The following is a 19,310-nucleotide window of genomic DNA, read 5'->3' as shown; positions in this document are numbered from 1 at the left end:
AAAAAAAAAAAAAAAAAAAAAAAACTTGGTTACTGTCCCCTGGAAGCTATCCTAGTAAGGCACAGAAAGCTGCAAACTAAGGCGGAATGCTGTAAGTGATAGAATCAATATAAAGAAAGGAGACTAGAAAGAACTACACAAAACCTTAAGAGGAAGAGACGACTTCTGGACCAGAAAAGGTTTCCTGGAGGAGGCAGCATCTGAACTGGCTCCTAAAGGGTAGGCTAATGATGTCCAGGAAAGAGAAGCAATGGGCAGTGCAGGAAAGGGGCAATACAACCAGGCAAAGGAAGGGATGCTTGCGATGCGTTCTGGAACAATGCAGGGTTTAGAAATGGGAACCAAAGGAGACACTCAGAGGAGGAGTAGGCATCACATCTGGCCTTGGACATGGAGAGATGGATGGGGCAAGCGAGCAAATATTGTCCTCTGGGCTCTGTGCATTTGTTGTTCTATTTAATCCTGACAACTTGTCTTGTAAGTGGGAAGACTGAGGCTAGAGGAAGTTGCATACAGTTTCACAGCACGCAGTTCACCTTTGTATTCCCGCACTAACACTGTGACTGGGGCATGGCAGAGCCACCACAAACATTGCCCAAATGCAAGATGACAAACTCACAGGCCAGGCCCATACCCTGTCTGCTCTGCCATGATGCTCTTTGGGACTTTTTTTTTTTTTTTTTTTTTGAGAGGGAGTCTTGCTCTGTCGCCCTGGCTGGAGCACAGGGGCTCATTCTTGGCTCTCTGCAAGCTCTGCCTCCCGGGTTCTCGCCATTCTCCTGCCTCAGCCTCCAGAGTAGCTGGAATTACAGGCGCCCACCACTACGCCCAGATAATTTTTTTGCATTTTTAGTAGAGACGGGGTTTCACCGTGTTAGCCAGGATGGTCTCGATCTCCTGACCTCGTGATCCGCCCACCTCGGCCTCCAAAAGTGCTGGGATTACAGGCGTGAGCCACCGCGCCGACCGGGACTTTTTTTTAATAGACACTAGGAGCCATTGACTATTCTGGGTTAGAGGAATCAATAACCAGAGATTTCTGTTTTGAGAAGAGGATAGTAAAGGCTGGGGAAGTGCAGTGAGGGAGTTACCCAACATTGGGAGCCTGAAGAGTTTCCAGACAATGCCCACCTTTTCTCAGCATGCACTTTTTATACAGATTTTTCTAAGGAAGTACTAGAATGCCTCAAAACCTGAACTGAAATCTAAATTCCCTCCTTTGCCAAATATATTTTTATTACACAATTTAAACACACAGACAGTATAAAATAAAAAGTTAAACTCTTTTTCTCTCTTTCAACTCATAGTTCTACTACTAACAGTACATTGTTCATTCTTCTAAAAAAGAAAGCGTATGTACTCATAAACTTACAATATGCCTTTTTACACATAATGAGATCAGTATTTTGTTTTTTAAGTTAATCTGTCTTGGAGATCTTTCCATATCAGTGCATAGAGACCAACCTTGTTCTAAAGCTGTACAGTGTTTCATCTCAAGGAAGCACCCTCATGTATGCAAGCAGCTGATGCATATTTAAGTGGTTTGAGTTTTTGTTTTGTTCATTCTTAAGAACAATGCTGTAATGAACCCTTTTTGTATCAAAATTAATTCACTTATGGTCACTTGTATCAGCTTCTTGGATACTTTCACAGATAGGCTCTCTTGTGTAAAAGATAATTTAGCAAAGTTTCCTTGTATGTTAGTATAGTTAACAGTCACTTATCTTAGCAATGAGAGGGAACACAAATATAGCCTAAAAATAAACCTACTCACAAGATTATCTCAAGGCAATATTTTGTAGTTCTGGAGCCTCCTGGGAAGCCTCTGGGGCCAGAGTTCTTCCTGGCTTCCCACCCAAAGCCACTTGTGCAGAATTCCTCATTCCACACTGGGGCAGTCAGCACTCCTTCCCACAGGGACCCAGGATACCACCCCTCTGGCTCTACCAGTAGCTTTGGACTCCCTGGTTCCCATGCTTAAAATGACAATGAAAAGTACATGTGATAATTATCAGAATACAGAATTTTCACACTGAGGGATTAGAGATGATTTATAGTTGACAACTCACATTTCTTAGATATACCAATTATGGCCCAGAGGGGTTGAGCATCTCAGCAATATTACATACCCAGTCTGCTCGCCTGCTCGCCTCCTCCTGCTCGCCTGTCCAGAGCTTTTCCCATTACCTAGTACCAAATAATGGCTGCGTCCTTTGCTTAACTATTTCAAAAAGACCATGTAAGCAAAAGTTCTCTATGATATTCCTCTGGGTATAAATGATGCTTTAAATTAGAAAAAAAAAAGATTCTGACAACATATGGAGAGATAGCACAGATAGTAAGAAATTCAAAAACGTTATTTTTAGATAATTTTAACTTCTTTCTCCACCAAACTCACTACTAGGATGCCTAGCAAGTTTCAAAATTGGCACATTTAAGTTTCACCTCCCTTCTTCTTGTCCCTTATTGAGGTATTGTTAACAAGCAAATGCTAGTAACACTGCTGACTTGTTATCAGCAAGGCAGGTTGCTCTGAAGTTGTTTGCAGCCCTGACAATGGATTTATAAACCTGGGGCTACTCAGGCTGTGAGACTTGGAGTCATGTTTTTATGCTACAGAATTTTTTTTTTTTTTTAGATGGAGTCTCGCTCTGTCACCCAGGCTGGAGTGCAGCGATGCAATCTTGGCTCACTGCAACCTCCTCATCCTGGGTTCCAGCGATTCTCCTGCCTCAGCCTCCCAAGGAGCTGGGACTACAGGCGTGCACCACCATGCCGGGCTAATTTTTGCATTTTTATTAGAGAGGGGGTTTTGCCATGTTGGTCAAGCTGGTCTTGAACTCCTGGCCTCAACTGATCCACCCATCTCGGCCTCCCAAAGTGCTGGGATTATAGATGCCTGGCCTAAATCAGGGATTTTTAAATAGCTCTGAGAAAAATCTGTTCAAAAGATTTTTTTTTTCTGTTGAAGAACTGTTCTACAATATTGAAGATCTCCATCCTGCAGCCTCTGGAGCCCAGCTCTGTTACTGCCCTCCAGCAAGCCCCTGCAAGCTGGCTAGGTGGCATAGTTCCTGCAAGAGGAACTACGGCAATATGGTTAGAAACCACCGGATTTGAACATCAGATTGCCTCTGACCTTGGGTAACAACTTAAGCTCTTGCAGTCTGTTTTCCCATCTTTAAAATGGGGATAATAATGATAGAACTTATTTCAAACTGCCATTGAAGAATGTGGCAATGTACAGAGAGATCTTAGCACAGTGCCTGGCACATAGTAAGTGGTCAAAAACTACTCAGCCTTTACTGCCACACTTGGCACATACATGGGCCAACCAGAGGCAAAAGGCAAAAAGACAGGCAGCTGAGAACAGGAGAAGAACAAGTCTTCAGTATGACTTCTGCTGAATTAATAAAATGGAATAGAAACAGTTTTGTTTTGTTTTTTTAACCCAAGTCCTTATTTGTCTCGAAGATTCTTAGGAGCAAAGAGTCATTTCCAGTACTGCTTCAATTGTGACCTGAAAAACTACATCTGGGAAGAAATTCACTAGGGCAGTCAGGCTCATGAGCTGCCTCCCACAGGCCCGGCCACAGCAGAGAAGAGCCCAACTCTACATCTCCTTACTTCAGGGCACTGACAAGGAACAGAAAAGGAGGGAGTAAGAGCAATTTCTCAAGTCACAGGCAGCTTTTCCATATCACTGACTCTCTTACAGCAAGCTCTCCCTGGTGTGACCAAGGCTAAGAGTTTCCCTTTTTCTTTATACCTGCAATAAGAGATCACCTAAGCATTCACATCCATCAGGGAAGAACCATTATTCCATTACTTTTTTTTAATTAATACAAACAGGGTCTTGCTATGTTGCCAGGCTGGTCTCAAACTCCTGGGCTCAAGGGATCCTTCCACCTCAGCCTCCAGAGTAGCTGGGACTTCAGGTGTGGGCCACTATGCCTAGCCTATCACTCCTTGATCATTTTCATCATTGTTTTTGTAGAATGAATGCTTTTAAAAGCTAAGTGTCATAAGATTTTTTTTTCCTATTATTACATGTGATTGGGATACTCAAGAGGATGAAAGAAAAAGTCGGAATGGCCCACAGGCCAGGACCTAACAGGGTGATTGAACCAGGGCAAGAATGTCTTGCTGAACTAGTGCAGGTCATGAATAAAATAGGGCAGCCCAAGGTCATCACCACATGGTGAATGCTTTGAGAAGCAAGAGATACCAAAGTTCAGAGGTCACCAACTCACCTGTCTCTAGAAGCCATGCAGATAAATGAAATGTATGACCAACCAGGAGGAACACAATAGGGAGCAGCAGAGTCTTTGGCCAAACTCGCACAAGTGCCCCAGTAAGTGAGATATAAATTTTAAAAGCTGAACACAGTGTATAAGTTGAGCAAAATGCATCTGGGTCACATCTTGGCCAAGGGTCCCATTTTGTAGTGCCCTGCAAAAGGTTCTAATGGGCAAGAAATGAAGACCAAAAAGATCAGTCAAGAAAGGAAAGGGCAGGAAGGAAGAAAGGGCCTGTCTGGGCAGGTGGAATCCCTGGCACCCACTGATGCAGTGGTCAGAAAAGGAAGGTCACAGAGAGGCTGGGGTCTATGCCCCACATGCCAGGGGCCTAGGCTGTGAAACCCAGGAAGGAACAGATCAGGGTGTAGACAAAGAAAAGGGCAAGCAGGCGTGGGGACCACAGTGGCCTTACTGTGGAGTCAGATACTCTGTGCGCCAGGAGTTCCCGACATGCTAGTCCTGAAAATGCAATACAACAAGAACACAGTCTGAAAACCTGACACTGAATCCATGGGACAACCCAGAACCAATGGGTGCTGCACCCACATACCTTCTGCTCGGGGGAAGGGCCTGTCTCAAGGAGCACAAAGGCAAAGCCTCACCGGATCAGAGGAAAAGAGGCAAAGGGATGGGACAGTTCCCAACAGGCTAATAAGAAAAAGAAAAAAGCCCACATCCTTCCGCAGCATTTATTTCATAAACAAGTATATATTTAGTGTTAACTCTGTACTCTTTACAAGGTCCAGCAGATGTTACAAAGATAAAAAACCTACAGTTACTGAGAGTAAGTGGCTTATTCTGGGTCAAGAGCAGAAAGAGATTATTTGGGAACAGGGCTGACCAAGTCACACACTCGGATTTGGTAACATAACAGCTCACTAGTTACAGTACTGGAATGCTCATACTCTGTTGACTGAATGAAATGATATATAGTTGATACTCTGAAAAGTGCTAAAAGAGTAGCTCGTATAGCAGGAAAACATTGAGATCATCATCATTAGACTCTTTTGGACAACAATAGTCTACGTCAGAAGAAAATGGAGTGACATATTTAAGATTCTCAAGGAAAGAAAATTTGAGCCAAGGATTTTATATCAGACAACAGTGACCCTTAATTATAAAGGTCACAGACCAAGTTTTATCAACTTGAAATTAGGGAATATTGTTCTCATGATCCCCTCCTATTAAATCTACTAGAGAAAGAGCTTTAATCAAAATGTCTAGAGACACTGATATGAGGACAAGTGATAAGCATGATATATACAACAACCTGTACAAATAAGACTAAATGAGTATTAAAAGGGAGATATTTTAATATATAACAATAATAAGATCTGATGATGCAGAAGTACTAAACCATTTTTTTAACGTGGGAAAGAATTAGTATGGCATATGCCAAAGAAATTATTTTTATTGTTTTCAGTAATCATAGCTGGTAATGGTAGTATTAATGTCATTATTTGGAGACGATTTATGTGTAATATGGGGTTATCAAATAGGTAATTACACAATAGTCTATTTCCCTTGTGACCAAAAACCCAGGATTCTAAGTGTGGAAGAAAAGGAATAAAAATGTAATATATAAGAGGTTAAACAGAAACCCTACAGTCTTGAACTTGAATTGGAAATAGCATTATGAACTCACAAAGTATTTTATCTTTACATGAGTATTTATGTTTGCATGTAAGTGTGAGAGACAGAGAGAGAGAGAGAGAGAGAGTGTGTGTGTGTGTGTGTGTGTGTGTGTGTGTGTGTGTGTGTGTGTTTCCCAGCTCTGACCAAGGAAAGGCCTATAAATACTAACCATTCCAGTGAATGAGGATTCCCAGTGTCTGGATTATAGTCTTGAAATACCATTTCTCACTAAAAAAAACCCAGGGTTTCTTGGGAAAATGGTTGACTCCAGGTATAGGCAAGAAATGTACAAGACAAGCATGGATCACCTTAACAAATCAAAGAGCAGGAAACTAACAAGAATACTAAGGTCAGGTCAGGAGGACTTAGGGGCCAACTGAAGAGGCTCCCATTGGTCAAAGATGGGACAATTTGAGTCTCAGTAAAAACTAAAATTTCAATAGACTAAAACCTATAAAAAAGATTTAATTCCATGAGCTCATAACAATTTAAAAAAAACCCTAATCGGTGATCTTCTGAGAATGACATGAAATCAATTCTTGAAAACTGAGTAAATCAAAGGAAAGAATCAAGCATTTATCATCCCTTTCCTATATGAATTGTACCACTGGGCAATCAAATAACAGATTGAAAAGGCGTCTATCCTTATAAAATTATTCCAGCTAATAAATAAAATCAAAATGATAGAATTAGAGTATCACCATTCTGCAATTGCCCCCACTGAATTAACAGATCGAGACACTGAGGATCAACAGCTGCTAACATCAAAAGAGTGGAAAAACCAGACCCCATGTGTCTCCCAGTGAAAGAACACACCACCATCTGTAATCTTGCCAAAGGGATCAGACCTGAATCCGATCAAGTCTCTGGATCCAGATACAGGAAACAGAGGGCAAAGTAGTAAGTTAAACTGTACCATGAGTGTGAATCTTTCTTGTTATCAACACTGTGGGAAACTCTATAAATTAAAAAGCCCAGGTCCTGCAACAAATTAAAAAAAAATTTAAAGGAAGGAGACTCTGGTAGAGGGATCTGTAGATTAAAAGAGACTTAAACATCTTTTTTTTTTTTTTTTTGATGGGTAAGACTAAAACTCAGTGGGTCAGGCTGCTCGTTTGGGTAATAAAACCATAAAGAGATGCAAGGAAGTAATTACTATAAAAGTCAGGATGGCATTTACTTTTGGAGGAACAGAGGGAAATATGATCAGGATGGGATGTAAAATTTTGGTCCCTCTGGCAAAGTTCTATTTCTTGACCTAAATGCTAGTGATATATATGAGTGTTTGCTTTGTAATAATTCACTAAGTTGTGTACATTTGTTTTGTGTGGCTTTTTGATATTTATGTTTTATTTTACAATAAAAGTATTAAAAAAGCATTAAGAAAATCTAGGCATATCAGCACAGTAGCCAACTGATGGAAAAAACTGCAAGGTGTCTCTCAGTGCTAGGTGGAAAAGTGTAGGGACCCAGTAATAAATCAGACAGGAACCAGCATCTTACGAACTGTTTCAATGAACTTTTCACTTTGAAGGTAAATAACTGAATCTACACTGTTTAATTAAAATTTGCCTTATAACACTTTAAATTATTTTTAAAAGCATATAACAAATGACATGCTCCAAAATACTTCAAGAGCAATCTCAATTCAAAATGACTTCCTAGAGTTGGGTGTGGTGGCATGCACCTGTAGTCCCAGCTACACAAAAGGTTGAGGCGAGAGAACTGCTTGAGGTCAAGAGTTTGAGGATGTAGTGTGCTATGATTGTGCCTGTGAATAGCCACTGCACTCCAGCCTGGGCAACAGAGCAAGACCCTATCTCTAACAAACACATATAATAAATAAATAAAATAAAATAACAAAATAACCTCTTAGATATCTACCAGAATTGCAATGAACAGTCAGGCATTAGGTTCTCACAAATACAAGATGACACATCTCACACTCCATGAGGTATGGCGTGACCAGCTCTGCACACCACCATGGTTCATCCTTCTACTATTAAAAACAACAAAATGTGAAGAATGAAACATGGAGACAAGCTTTGTAGCAGAACCAGACTGGTTGGAGAGGCAACAGCCTTTGAGAGTTCACAGAAAAGGAGGGTGTTTGTGGCAGTATTATTGAAGAGTAACACCCTGTAGCACAAGTATGGGAGGGCAGCTGAGCCGCCAAAGTATAAATCCCAGCGTGGCCAGGCACTCACAGCATGTTACTTAACCTCCTTAAGCCTCAATTCCTTATCTGCAAACAAGGATTAACAATAGTATCTTTCTCACAGATCCCTCCTGAAGATGAAATTAAATAATGTGTATAAAGCACTTGGCACAGTGCCTGCTGGCCCACCCTATGTACTCAATAAGTGTTTGCCATGATTACTGGGATGGTAAACATTTCTGGAAAATTAAGGAACTCTCTATATGATGGATACCTTTCTGGCTGGAATGTAGGATGCTTTCCCCAAAGTAAGTAGTGCTATTTTATAAACCCATGACCTCTAACATCAAAAAATCACTGCTTCCAGATACTTCCACTCAGTTTTAAAATGAAAAAGAATAAGAAAAAGTCACTGCTAGTAGTAACTATGTATATGTGATTTTCAACCTTCCATATTATTATTTGGTTTTCTCCTCCCAACTACCATCATGGGTGGTTAGTTTTAACTCCAATGAAACCTGGGATTATTAGTATCAGGAATACTGACGGCTGTAACCAGCCTTTAGGGAATGGGAGCCCGGGGTTAGTACAGATGCTTCTCGTCCACCCTGTAACCATGCCCCTCCCCTTCCTCTATGGGCACAGCCAACCTCTCACAATAGAAGTTCTCCCCCAATGCCCAATACTCACTTTCACAGCTTCCCTTAAGGCTGTGACTCAGTTCTGGCCAATGAGGCTTAAAGAGGCTCCAGGAAAGATTTTACTCCCAGATGAAAAGGGATAGACACTACTAGAGAAGCAATTTATTGCTGCCCTCTGTGTCCACCCTTCACACACACACACACACACACACACACACTCTCCCTCTTCCTGTCTTAAAAAGAGGTTGGCAGGAACCTGTGATGCCTGTCGCTGAGAAAGCTATTTTCCGCCCACAAAGAGGCAAGTCTGCAGATAAAAATGTAACATGCTAAGGATGAGAACAGATAGAACTGGTCCCTGATGACACTGTTTAGCCAAGGATCCAATCCTGAATCTACCCAATCCCAGACTGCCCTTCATATAAGACAATTTAATGTCTTTACTATTCAAATCACTGTTCATTGGCATTCGCTTAATTGCAGCCTAAAACATCCCGATTGTTATGATCTGAATTGTGTCCCTCCTGCTATGGTCTGAAGGTGTATCTCCCCTCAAAATTCATATGTTGAAACCTAAACCCCAAGGTGGTGGTATTAAGAGGTGGTTAGAAGTGATTAAGTCATAAGGGCTCCACCCTTATGAGTGGATTAGTGCTTTTACAAAAGATGTCGAAAGGTGTACCCCAGTGCCTTTTGCCCCTCCACCTCCCATCTCATCTACCATGTGAGGACACAGCAAGAAAGCACCATCTTGGAAGCCCAGAGCTGCCCTCACCAGACACTTAATCTGTGGGTGCCCTGATCTTGAATTCCCAGCCCCCAGAACTGTGGAAAATAAATTTCTGTTCTTTACAAATTACCCAGTCTCAGATATTTTGTTACAGCAGTACAAAGAGACTAAGAAACACCAAAAAGTTCATATGCTGAAGACTTAACTCCCAATATCTCAGAAAGCAACTGCATTCGGAAACAGAATCTTTAAAGAGGTGACTCAGTTAAAATTAGTCTTAAGGTGGTCCCCAATCCAATTTGATTGGTATCCTTATAAGAGGAGAGTTGGACACACAGACGCCAAGTGTGTGCACAAACAACAAGCTGAGAGGATCTGTGGCCAGTAGATGTGAGCTATAATATTAAAAACTTTTATTCTTCAGGCTGAAGGACAAAAAAAAAAAATCCCTGATGGACACTTGTGTCTATACTAAAAAATCAAAAGCCCCACACACAGTAAATGCGTATTTTTCTCCTGTTTTAATTTCTTCAAAAGATCATTGTTTAAAGAAAAAAGTAACTATAATTTGTGGGGATTATACATAGATACAGAAATAAACCATATGACAATCACAACACAAACGGCGTGGTCTCCTCAGTAGTCCCCCGTATCTATGGTCTCGGTTTCCACAGTTGCAGTGTGACCACAGACCATGCAGTCTGAAAACAGGTGAGTGCAGTACACAAGATATTTTGAGAGAAAGTGAAGACAGAAAGATCATTTTTATATAAATCTTATTACAATATATTGTTATAATTGTTCTATTTTATTATTCGGTATTATGGTTAATCTCTTACTGTGCTTAAATTATAAATTAAATTTTATCATAGGTACATATGCATAGGAAAAAATATAGCTTATATAGGGTTCAGTACTATGTGCAGTTTCAGGCATAGACTGGAGGTCCTGAAAAGATCCTCCCTGTGTAAAGGAGGACAACTAATACCCTTTATAAAGGCGATTGGTATAGACTGAAATGTACCACCCAAATTCATATACTGAAACCCTGATCTCTAGTATGGCTGTGTTTGGAGACAGCCTTTAATAAACAATTAAAGCTAAATAAGATCATAAGGGTGGGACCCTAATCTAATATGACTGGCACTCTATGAAGAGGGAGAGACACCAGGGTTGTGCACAGAGAAATGTTCTTGTGAGAATACAGCAGAAATGTGGCCATCTGAAAGGCAAGGAGGGAGGCCTCAGGGAAATCAAACCTGTTGACGTCTTGATCTTGAACTTCCAGTCTCCAGAACTGTGAGAATATAAATTTCTGTTGTTTAAGCCACCAGTCTGTGGTATTTTGTTATGGCAGCCCTTAAAAACTAATACACTTATATAGAACACTATCATCACTAAAGGCAACCATAAAAAAAAAAGAACTTACAGGCCAGGTGCGATGGCTCAAGCCTGTAATCCCAACACTTTGGGAGGCCAAGGCAGGTGGATCACTTGAGGTCAGGAGTTCGAGACCAGCCTGGCCAACATGGTGAAACCCTGTCTCTACTAAAAATACAAAAATTAGCCAGGTGTGGTGTTTGCCTGTAATCCCAGCTACTTGGGAGGCTGAGGTAGGAGCTTCGCTTGAACCCGGGAGTTAAAGGTTGCAGTGAGCCAAGTTTGCACCACTGCACTTCAGCCTGGGAGACAGAACAAGACTCCATCTCAAAAAAAGAAAAAAAAAAACAGAACTTACGAAAGACTGATTAAAGGGTAAAATTCAGTGTGGATATGCTTATCGGGCTTGGGTGGTTAATCCTCTGCCCCTGCCATCTGTCTCCACAAGTCACTGCCCAACCTCCTCTATCTGCCTCATTTCCCTAATGGTAAGGCTGAAAGGCCCTGGTGTGCTCAACTCCAGGGCAGCAAACCTGGGGGATGGCTGACTACAGAGGAAGGCAGAGGCCAGACATGAATTAGTCGTTTCATACCTGTTATTCTCTGTTCAAATATTTAAATCTAGAGGGGAAAAAAAAAGCTGTCATTCTACTAAAATTAATACTATGTTATGATCAGTAGCAGACCTTTATTATTCATAATTTCCATGGCCCCTATTAGAATGATAAATTAAAAACTGACTAAAATTCAGAAAAAGGGAAGTCTCAAGTACTGGCAAAACCCAAAATGCAAAAGAAGAGGGAGGAAGTTACAGAACATGGCTTCAAAGAAAAAAATGGTCTGTTTTTCATTTTCTCGTTTTCTACCATTACAAAATGAGAGGGACACTCTGAGAACAGAATAGATTCCTGGAGGTACCAGGACCTCAGGACAGGAAACAGGCCTGGGTTAGGGAAAACGGTCCGCTTGGCAACTCCGAGTCCTGAGTTGGGTCCGGGCTCTTCCAAACATGCACCGCTGTTGAAATAAGGATGCCCATCCCAGTTCAGTATCTACAAACCACCTGAGTTATCCTTAAGTCAGCCGGCATACTGGATTTATGATGTCAGCATTGTTGGTGACTCAAGTCTAGATTTTCAACTAATGAACACTGGGCAGACTCTCCAATGTCTCAGTTTCATGGCCTTCAATTTCTGGATCTATTTGTGGGACACCACTAATTGTTTTGGTTGTTATTTTTTGTTCTTGACCTGGTTGCTTGTTAATATTTTTCCACCCAGTGAAGACCTATAAAAACAACTTTGTTATTTCTTAAGATGGGTACATAGGTGTTCATTTTATATGTTGTGTTTATTTTACATGTTGTGTTCATTTTAATCTTTAAACTTTAAAGCCACTCTGTACTTTCAAGAGCTCTTTCCACTGCCAAAAAAAAAAAAATTAAAAAAAAATCCCTACAGCTAGCTGCTGCCTGAATAAGCTTCTTTCTAGAACAAGACAGGAAAATGAGTCACATAAGTCTCCCAGGCTAGGGGTTCTCAATTTGCATCAAGCTTCACTGGTGATTCTGACTTAACAGTCAGGTTCAGAGCTATAGTCCCAGATGAGCCCTAAAACACAGCACACTGGATAAGTTCAAAGTTGCATTTGGTGTATCACTTTTGTAGCTGCCCAGATAATGATGTTCTCAAACTACCCCACCTGGGCAGAGCTTCCCTGCCAGGGAGGTGATAAGCACCACAGGTACACAGGGCAGGGAATCCTTGCTTCCTCAGGAGGCTCCCTATTTACACAGGGTCTCTTACCTTGAAAAGTAATAGCAGCCTGTTCCTTCAGGCACTATCAGTCATTCCAGGTCATAAAAGCAAAGGAGCAAAGTGGCTACGTGTGTGCAAACAGAGGTCATCACCGGATGTTGGGAAGGCCTGAGTTCACTCACCTCTTCCAGGTATACCTCATGAGTCACTAGCAGCCTAATTCTGCCTCAAGGCAAAAGGAATTCCATCACTAAGTGAGGAGACTGCTCTGCCCTTCAAGTGTAGCAAAACAGTATTTAACCAAACACCTGCCATTTTCCAGAAAACAATCTCAACCCTTTAAAGAGTGAAGAAGGAAAAATAAAAGAGTAGTTTCCTGACCACAGAATGATGGAATGAGGTACTGGACTTACTTCCCAAAGATTTACGCGACCAAAGTTTGTTCTGAAACTTGCACTGTTGCCAACACTGTCCATGCATTTTTTTCTCAGAAGACTGGCATTTTTTTCGTGTCTGCATGTGTGTGAGGGTCTGAACACAGTCAGAAGAGAGCTCAGGACAGGAAAGATGAGTGTAGTTAGGTCTACATAGCACACACCACAATCTCTGTCTCCCCTATTTATGTTGACAGCCATGTTGTAAAACCAAACAAACAAACAAAGAACCTCATTTTGTTAAACAAATGATAAATAAGAGTAATAAATAAGAGCTGGGAATGAGGAAGGCTTGAGCTAAATGAATTTGGGTTGAAGGAGTAAGAGCCAGGCTTAGAGAGGGTATTGACAGAGTGAGCTGTTGCTTACTTTTTGGCTCCTTTAAAATATCCAAGAGTCTACTGTGTGCCTTGCTGAGTACTGTGTTCCCAAAAGACCTTGCTCCGGTGCCTAATCCTGCAGATGCGGTCCCTGCCCTGGGCCTCCTGGACCTCACGCAACTTCCCCTGAAGACATGCCAGCCCGATTCCCTTTGCAACACCAAGGGCAGCTGTCTGTCTTAAATAATCTGGTTTCATTCACTACCTGTTTTAAACATGGGAGTTGTGAAAGGCCAACCCACTGCTCACAATTTAACTGTAATAGGTCTTTTGAAAGCTTCCCTCATGCAGAGAAGCTTAATGGGTACCATGGCTCTTCTTCGTTCTCAGGCACATAAAACTCAAATGCCCTGCTCTGGCTCACTTATCTTTAGCAGCAGCGGCGACATTTCCCTTATATAATCATGTGACCCCGCAGCTGGCAATCATTGAAGTTGTGCTACATTCACCCCATTCTCTGGGCTCCTCTGGCATTGTTAAAGGAAAAAAGAATTCATGCTAAAATCACATATGACACAAGTTACTACTTTCCCTCTCTACTCCACTGTGGCTCAGTACTAACACTTACTGGAATGAGACCTATTTGGCCAATCTAACTAAGTCCTCCACTTAATAGGTGCCTTCTGCACACTGACACAGGAGAGGAACATCTGGCTTAATCTGCACAACAATCCTATAATGTGAATACTGTCCCCAGTTTTTACTCTGGTGAAGAAACAGGCTCAGAGAGCTAAGTAGATTGTCCAAAGCCACACAGCCAGCAGGGGCTGAGACATGAGCTGCTGATTCCAGCAAAGGCATTTGGACCAACTACTTCTTGACTAAAGTCATCTTTATTCCCAATGTTTAAGGAAACTACAAGTAGAATTTTGAACTTAATTCCATTCTCTGTTATTAAAGAAACTAACCCAGAGGTGTTTACGAGTTAGCCTGGAGCCTCATTCCTGTGACCACCTCCCTGCAACCCTTGTTTTTAGTGGAAAAGATCTGTACACCTAGCCCCCCGTCACCTTGACAGAAACATCACCATGTTGGTTTTTAATCCCCCTTGTCCTATACGGAAAAGGGCAAGCCTAGGAAAACAACCTTTTCGGCACACACCCAGCTTTGCAGCTGGTTCTGAACCTCAGCTACCTTAGTTCTGAACCATAAACACTTGCTTCCAGAGAAAAAACAACTGCTCTCTAAAAGGATGGGCTGGGTATTATTTGATTATTGCTGAGCCTGTGACATTTTCAAACAATTCTCAGGTAACTTACGTCTGATGTAAAACAATATCCTATGGAATCAGGTTTGTTTCAGTAATACCACTGGTTATTTGAAACAGATGTTGGCAGAAATGTGCTTCTTTTGAGTTTCTTATTGTTGAGAAAGACAAATATTTTGAATATCATTCTACTGTCCTTGTGAAACACAACAGAATTCCAAACCCATTTTTGCCACTAGCAACTTACCTTCAGGGACTCCTTCTTGTCAACAGACATCTTTACGCAAGTTACCTGCCTTCTCAAATCCCAAGGATTTCATGTAAACATGAGAAGGGTGTGCTGTACCAGGCACATAGCAGGAGCTCAATAAATGCCTGCTGTGTGAATGAATGGTGCTCTCCTCCTGCAAGCTGGACTTAAGGAGGTGGACACCTCCAAAGTTGAGGAATAGCAACCATATGGTGTAAGGCCATAGACCAGGTGGTTTCCAAGATACCCCTTGGCTCTGCTATTCTAGAATTATCTACCCTCCACTTGTAGCTCATTTCCTCCTCTTCAGGCCAAAATGTAGGCTAAAAATGAACTGACCTCCTTCACATTTTGCAACATGGTTCTCTGTTTTTGTTTTTTACCCTCTACAAATTATTCATTTTCAGCTACTGGGCAGCACAACTGAAGTATAGAAGCCTAGAAACTGCAGTTGGCTCAGACTCCAGGGCCACAGTCATCAAAACCAGAGACAAGAGTATGGGAAGAAAATTCTTAGCCAGAGGGAAACATAAAGGTTGGGTGTTACGAGGGCCTTTTCAGTGTTTGTTGAGTTCTTGCTGTGTGCATTTGGTATTAAATGCAGGATGTGGGCAGTGTGAGGAGGGGTGAGGTGATAAAAGTTAATCTGGCACCACACAATTCCTTCCCTTAACTTCTGTATCAGAGCCAGAGATCCCTGAGAATGCCAAAGCAGGGAAAATTGTCCACTTTGTTATCCAGATTGGCCCCTGTGCATGTCGCCATTGCCAAAGTCAATGTCCCTGGCACTGGAATTGTACTAATAGCCCCTATGCCCTTCCCCTCTGTGAAAAAGCAGGTGGCCCTTATTTATCATCACTGCTTCTCCCCTGTCTCCTGGAGGTTATCCCATGTTCAGCCCCTTCAACTGCTATCACACATAAATGGAGGGAGTGAGGAATGGACCATTCTACATGATGTAGATCAAAGCTCAATTCTGAGAATGAACGAAATCTCCAGGAAGGGTGTTACTACCACATTGGGCTATCTCCTGCAGAAGAGGATTAATTGGATCAATTAAATATGAGACCTCTGCATTGCCTGGCACTGTGGCAGACTCAACTTTAAAGATCACCTCTTTGAAGTTCTCCAAGCCGTAAGTCACATAGAAATCCACTCCTCCCCCAACTCAGCATTTCCTAATTAGTACTGTTTGGATGCAATCATTCCTCTCCACACACCCTTTCCTCCATTTCAACAGAATGAGAATTGCAAAGAACCGGCCTCATAGAATACTCTGTTCCTGGCCTTTGCAGTGTGTTCACCCCCAGGTTTCTGCTATTCTGTTTAGGATCCCAGGACAGCCTGTCCTCACGACAGCTCAACACGTAAACAAAGACTATGTCTAGCAATATAGTCTGAAATAGAAAATTAAGAGACAACAAACATGAGATTTCTCAACTCACACCAACTCTTCTTGGTGAGTTTAAACACACTGGAACAAAAGGTACACGGAGTAAAAGTTGCCCTTAAAGAAAGTGTTTAAAAGGCCCATTTGTGCAGGATCACTATGCTTTTGGTAGAACCTTGTTTTATTCACTGATTTATTAATAATTCTTAAATCATCACATAATCTAGATTAATATAATGGTTTATAAAGTGTACATATGTCAATCCAAAGAGCTTAACACAACACATTCAATATCTAAGGGATTCATATTTTACAGAGGAGTAGGTGGTAGTCTACTTCCCTAAACTTTATTTACTCAGATTACAAGTAAAAACTCAAAAGATGGGCAGTGAATGCCGGAGGCAATTAATGTGTATGGAGGAGAAAAGGCATCCAAAAAATCTGCAAAAAAGCAAATTGTGTTACTAGCTAGAATATTAACAATTACTTGTGGGCCCCTGTAGTCCCAGTTACTCAGGAGGCTGAGGCAGGAGGATCACTTGAGCCCAGGAGTTCAAGACCACCTTGGACAACATAGCAAGACCCTGTCTCTAAAAACAACAACAACCATAGCTTGCTGACTTAACTCCTCATGACAGATCTAATTAGACGGTGGCAATAAACGTGTCTAAGTATTTAATTAAACGTGATAATTATTTCTTTCCTTAAAGAGAGATGGAGTCATATGTTTACACTGCAAAGTATAATGTTTCCTTAGTTAAAACAGTGTGGAAACACTTCTGTGTAATACAGGATTCAAACCAGGATAAAAATATCGGCTGCGATAAGCAGCACTTACAGTGATTTATCAACTCTTACCTTTCATGTGCCAATGCACAATGGCTTCTTAAAGCCTACCCTTTTTGGTTATTTCCTTTGGCCACACAGCTTTGTTATCCTTACCCTCAAAGAATAATTTCTACTCAGAATGTGATTTTGAACATTTCTTAAATGGATTATTATCAAGGAAGTAGGAGAATATTTTACTTTCATAGCAAGAAAGTAGCAAGAATAAACTGAAATGTAGAACTCAGAGAGACTATTAAAATTAGATAGGACCCCAGCAACCAGGTAATCATTTTATAGATGAAGAAACTATTTGTACAATACTGCTGTTATGATAGCAAAGCTTCCAATTAACTTTTTAAATGTAGAAATATGTCCTGCATTGAGGGAGTACTGACCCCCACCTCCCCCCATAAAAATAATTATGTATGGATGGAATTATCAGTCTTAAGCAATCCAAGGATTTTCTTGTTTCAACACTGGGCACTGAACTACTGTTTGATTCCTTCCATGGTTCCTCTAGGGATACTACTTTTTCTACATAGAGCTTCTGTGTTTTCGAAAATCTGTTGGTTTAGAAATACAGTGTCACTGAAGCAATAAACATATTCAAGGTGCCTAAGCCTGTTGGGTCAGCCTGGTCTTGAACGTGCCTATCAGTCGCGAGGAGTCCGTGGAGCCTGGGCGCTCATCAGGTGTCTTTGCAGCAGGTGCTGAGGGCTCCAGTGCCACATATGCAGTCATGTACACACACACACATACACACACACACATTTTCTTCCTCAAAGGAAGTCTCCACCGAATGATCTCAAAGCAGGGCTCTGGTCTCTGCCCATTTTACAGTGCAAGGTTGGATTACAATCTCAGGCCAGCATCTCACTCTGCAATCTGGGGCACCCTGATAACCCGGGCAGTGCTTTCGCCAGTATGTGCGGTTACAGGAGAACGTGACAAATAGCGGGAACCCAGTTACAAAGGGAGGGAAGGAATGAGGCTCACGGCAGGGGGTGGTTAAGAGGTCGCCCTGAATAGGTAAGGGTTCCTAAAAGGGGTCTTGGATCCTCAGTGCGGCACTGGAACTGAGTAAAATTACGGGGAGTTTCCGAGGCTGTGCGCTCCTGCACACACTCGTACGCACACCCACCTAAACAAGTTGTTCAAACGCACCCACTCACACTCACTCACACTCGCTTCAGAAACTCTCTGAGCCGGAGGCGCTCCCCGAGAGCAGCCCGCAGCCCAGCGGCGGGAGAGGCGCGCGGGAGTGTGCGCGGGACGGGCGCGCCCAGGAGCCACTTACTCGGAGGAGTGGCGCGACGGCGCCGGGACGCTGAGGCGCGAGCTGGGCTGTTTGGCGGCGCCGAGTTCTCTACTCTCTCGGTGGCTCACGGGTTCCCGCGGACCTTAGCCAAGCGCGGGTTAGAGCCGGCGGGAGAAAAGGAGGCAGAGGCCGGGGCGGAACTTGCAGGAGGGACCAGGGGTGTGGCGGGCAGGCCGGGGAGGAGCCGGGAGGTCGGGGGCGGAGCGTGCAGGGAAGGAGGAGCCGAGCGGCTGGGGCGGGGCATGGCGGGGCGGAGTGGGTGAGGAGGAGCTAGGGGACGGGACAGCAGGGGTCGGAAGTGGCCCAGGCGCAGGAGAATGCGGAGAAGGGCTGGGCGGCGGCCCTGGAGCCGGACTCGGACCGCGAGGCCCAGATCGCTGGGCGCTGGAGAACAGGACCCGCTTGAGAGATATGCATAGGATACGGTATTCCTGAGCCTCTCAGTTTCTTCCGTTGTAAAAATGAGACGCCAACCTCGTAGTGTGTTGAGATGGTTAAATGGGGCCATACACATTTGCACTGTGCCTTGCACTTAACAAGAACGCGTGAATGTTAGTGTCTGCTGCCATCATTGACTATTATGATGATGATCCGTGAAAGCCCCTAAATTCCGCCTGCTCTTTTGCTTTTAATTTTCTGCGGGCCTTAAGTCTACCCTACGATAGCTGACGCGCTCCCGATTCCTGGTTTCCATTTGCGGAGAATGCAGGGCTTCCTCCTGGAGTTAAAGACTCATTGGCTCCTGGAAAGCCCTCGCTCTCTGCCGCCCCCCGCGGACTTAGCTGTGACTGTCCTTGCCTGTGGAGCGGAAGGCTTGCCCTCCTCAGGGGCCACCCGAGACCGCCAGGATGGAGTAGGATCTGGATCTTCAGTCTGTTGAGGAGCCCTGGCCCGGGGTAGC

The 19,310-nt window shown here is 42.8% G+C and overlaps 1 protein-coding gene across 1 annotated transcript in view; it reads right to left on the bottom strand.

The window, feature by feature from the left end:
* Positions 1–18,614, bottom strand: part of TNFAIP8 (TNF alpha induced protein 8) — a 128,449-nt gene extending 109,835 nt beyond the window's left edge. Inside the window, exon 1 of the mRNA XM_004042388.5 lies at positions 18,389–18,614. Within this exon, the coding sequence (XP_004042436.1) occupies position 18,389 (1 nt within the window). The 5' untranslated portion in view covers positions 18,390–18,614. The remainder of the gene's footprint in view (positions 1–18,388) is intronic.
* Positions 18,615–19,310: the final 696 nt, after the last annotated feature.

The sequence above is a fragment of the Gorilla gorilla genome, chromosome 4 (assembly GCF_029281585.2).
Source record: "Gorilla gorilla gorilla isolate KB3781 chromosome 4, NHGRI_mGorGor1-v2.1_pri, whole genome shotgun sequence".
NCBI classification, from domain to species: Eukaryota; Metazoa; Chordata; class Mammalia; order Primates; family Hominidae; genus Gorilla; species Gorilla gorilla.
Note: the sequence above shows the minus strand (reverse complement) of the source record. Positions and strands in the feature narration are given on the sequence as shown.